General features: G+C 30.7%; 1 protein-coding gene across 1 annotated transcript in view; it reads left to right on the top strand.

Moving 5' to 3' along the window:
- Positions 1-1,340, top strand: part of LOC119589240 (dolichyl-phosphate beta-glucosyltransferase-like) — a 6,644-nt gene extending 5,304 nt beyond the window's left edge. The window contains exons 7-8 of the mRNA XM_037937852.1: positions 109-194; positions 315-1,340. Coding sequence (XP_037793780.1) covers positions 109-194; positions 315-445 — 217 coding nt within the window. The 3' untranslated portion in view covers positions 446-1,340. The remainder of the gene's footprint in view (positions 1-108; positions 195-314) is intronic.
- Positions 1,341-1,867: the final 527 nt, after the last annotated feature.

The following is a 1,867-nucleotide window of genomic DNA, read 5'->3' as shown; positions in this document are numbered from 1 at the left end:
TTAGGTTATGATTCAAATTTATCTCGTCTTTTCAGTTGGCCTATTTGATTTTTTTTCCCCCTAAGTTTCATATTTGTATCTTGAATTTATAGATTTGTCTTGTTGCAGGGCATTTGATGTTGAGATGCTGTACTTAGCACAAGTTTTAGGGATTCCCATAGCAGAAGTTGCAGTAGAATGGCAGGAAATTGAAGGTATGACCCTAAATATAACAATTCTTTCCAGTATTGACTTTTTGTTGAGGTGGAATTTTTTTTATATTACTAAATTGCTATAGGAAGCAGTAACTTTGTAACCAATGTGCCTCTTTTCAGGGACCAAGATGACTCCAGTGCTTAGCTGGATTGAGATGGGACTAGATCTGGTCATCATTTGGCTCCGTTACACACTAGGAGCTTGGAGAATAAGGGGAGATATGGCCAAGTGCCATCACATTTCTAGTTAAGGTGTTTTGTTAGAGATAAATATTGTGTGAGAAAAGCAAATCAAAAATCTTTATTTTTGTATTTCTTGTTTCTCAGCATTTATATATTCTTGTTGTAAGTTCCCTCGTCCACTGTATGCGTTGTATGAGTGATTATTGACAGATGCTTCAAAATATATGGCTTTAAACAAAGCTATTACAATATGAGGAATATGAGTTAAAGGAAAATATCTAATTTAAAGTTTAGGATTTTGTATTTAACTATAAATATTTGATACAAGATTTATACACTTTCATGCAATATGTTATCTGAGAGGCTTTAAAAATTTGCAACAGAAGATATAAAGGGATTGATTAATCCTGATGTTGAAGCTACATAGGTGCTGTAGATTTTGGATGGGTATTGCTGTCCATACAAATGCAGATGAGGATTGCCATACTATATAGATAAAATGGAATGTTAACTTCTAAGGAAATCGTTCAATTTGCATTTTTAGAGGACAGTATACCTGGATTTTTTAAATTATGAAAATGATAACATACCCAAGGGTGGGAAGGAATTGATTGTTTAAGTATTTGCTTTTGTATTGTGCATATTTAAGCATTTGATCCTGCAATGCGAATTCTGTCTCTGTACGTTTTACAGGATCACACTGATTGTCATGTTAGAAAAATAACAATGCTGCATCACATTAGTAAAATTTTAAGGTAATTTAGGAGTTTCACATTTCCACTGCTTACATGTATCACAGAGAAAGCACAGTGTTGTATTTAAGTTAAAGAACATTTGTCCTGATTGAAGATTGCAATTCATGAAATGAATTAAGTATATATTTTGTATATTTGATTCTTTTGAACTGTATCATTTACAGTGTCCTGACATTCCCTGACAAATATAATTTTCATAAAGAGTGTAGCATTTGATTAATTTTATACCTAACTTAAAGATTGTTATGAAAAAAGTAATGAAGCAATGTTTTGCAATAAAATTAGAAATTCAAGTTCATTTGTATTCAGCTGAGGCTTTTTCTCTAATGAAAACATTATGCAAAGAATATATTACAGTTCAAGTCATATATATGCCTGTTTATTAATTTGATTAATAAATGTAGAAGATAGAAACATCTGATTTAATTGAAAATATTTGGAAATTGTTTTATTTTTTCATCCACTTCACCTGGTAAGATCTTTGTGATTAAAAATACAGATGAAATTTGTATTCATAATTTTTTTTCATGGTTGACAAAATTCAAGACTATGCCTAATGTTATTCTCCATACAAATACAAATGGTGGCTTCACATTACAGAAAAAACAAACTTCATTAGTGTAACCGAAGTTTCATTAGAAGCAACTAGATTCATAAAGCCATTTCACAGTTACTTGCCACAAGATAAATATACATTTTAAGTAAAAAATCATGTCAGAATGAACATTGCACTAT

This window comes from Penaeus monodon, chromosome 25 (assembly GCF_015228065.2).
Source record: "Penaeus monodon isolate SGIC_2016 chromosome 25, NSTDA_Pmon_1, whole genome shotgun sequence".
NCBI classification, from domain to species: domain Eukaryota; kingdom Metazoa; phylum Arthropoda; class Malacostraca; order Decapoda; family Penaeidae; genus Penaeus; species Penaeus monodon.
This window is presented reverse-complemented; position numbering and strand designations above follow the sequence as displayed.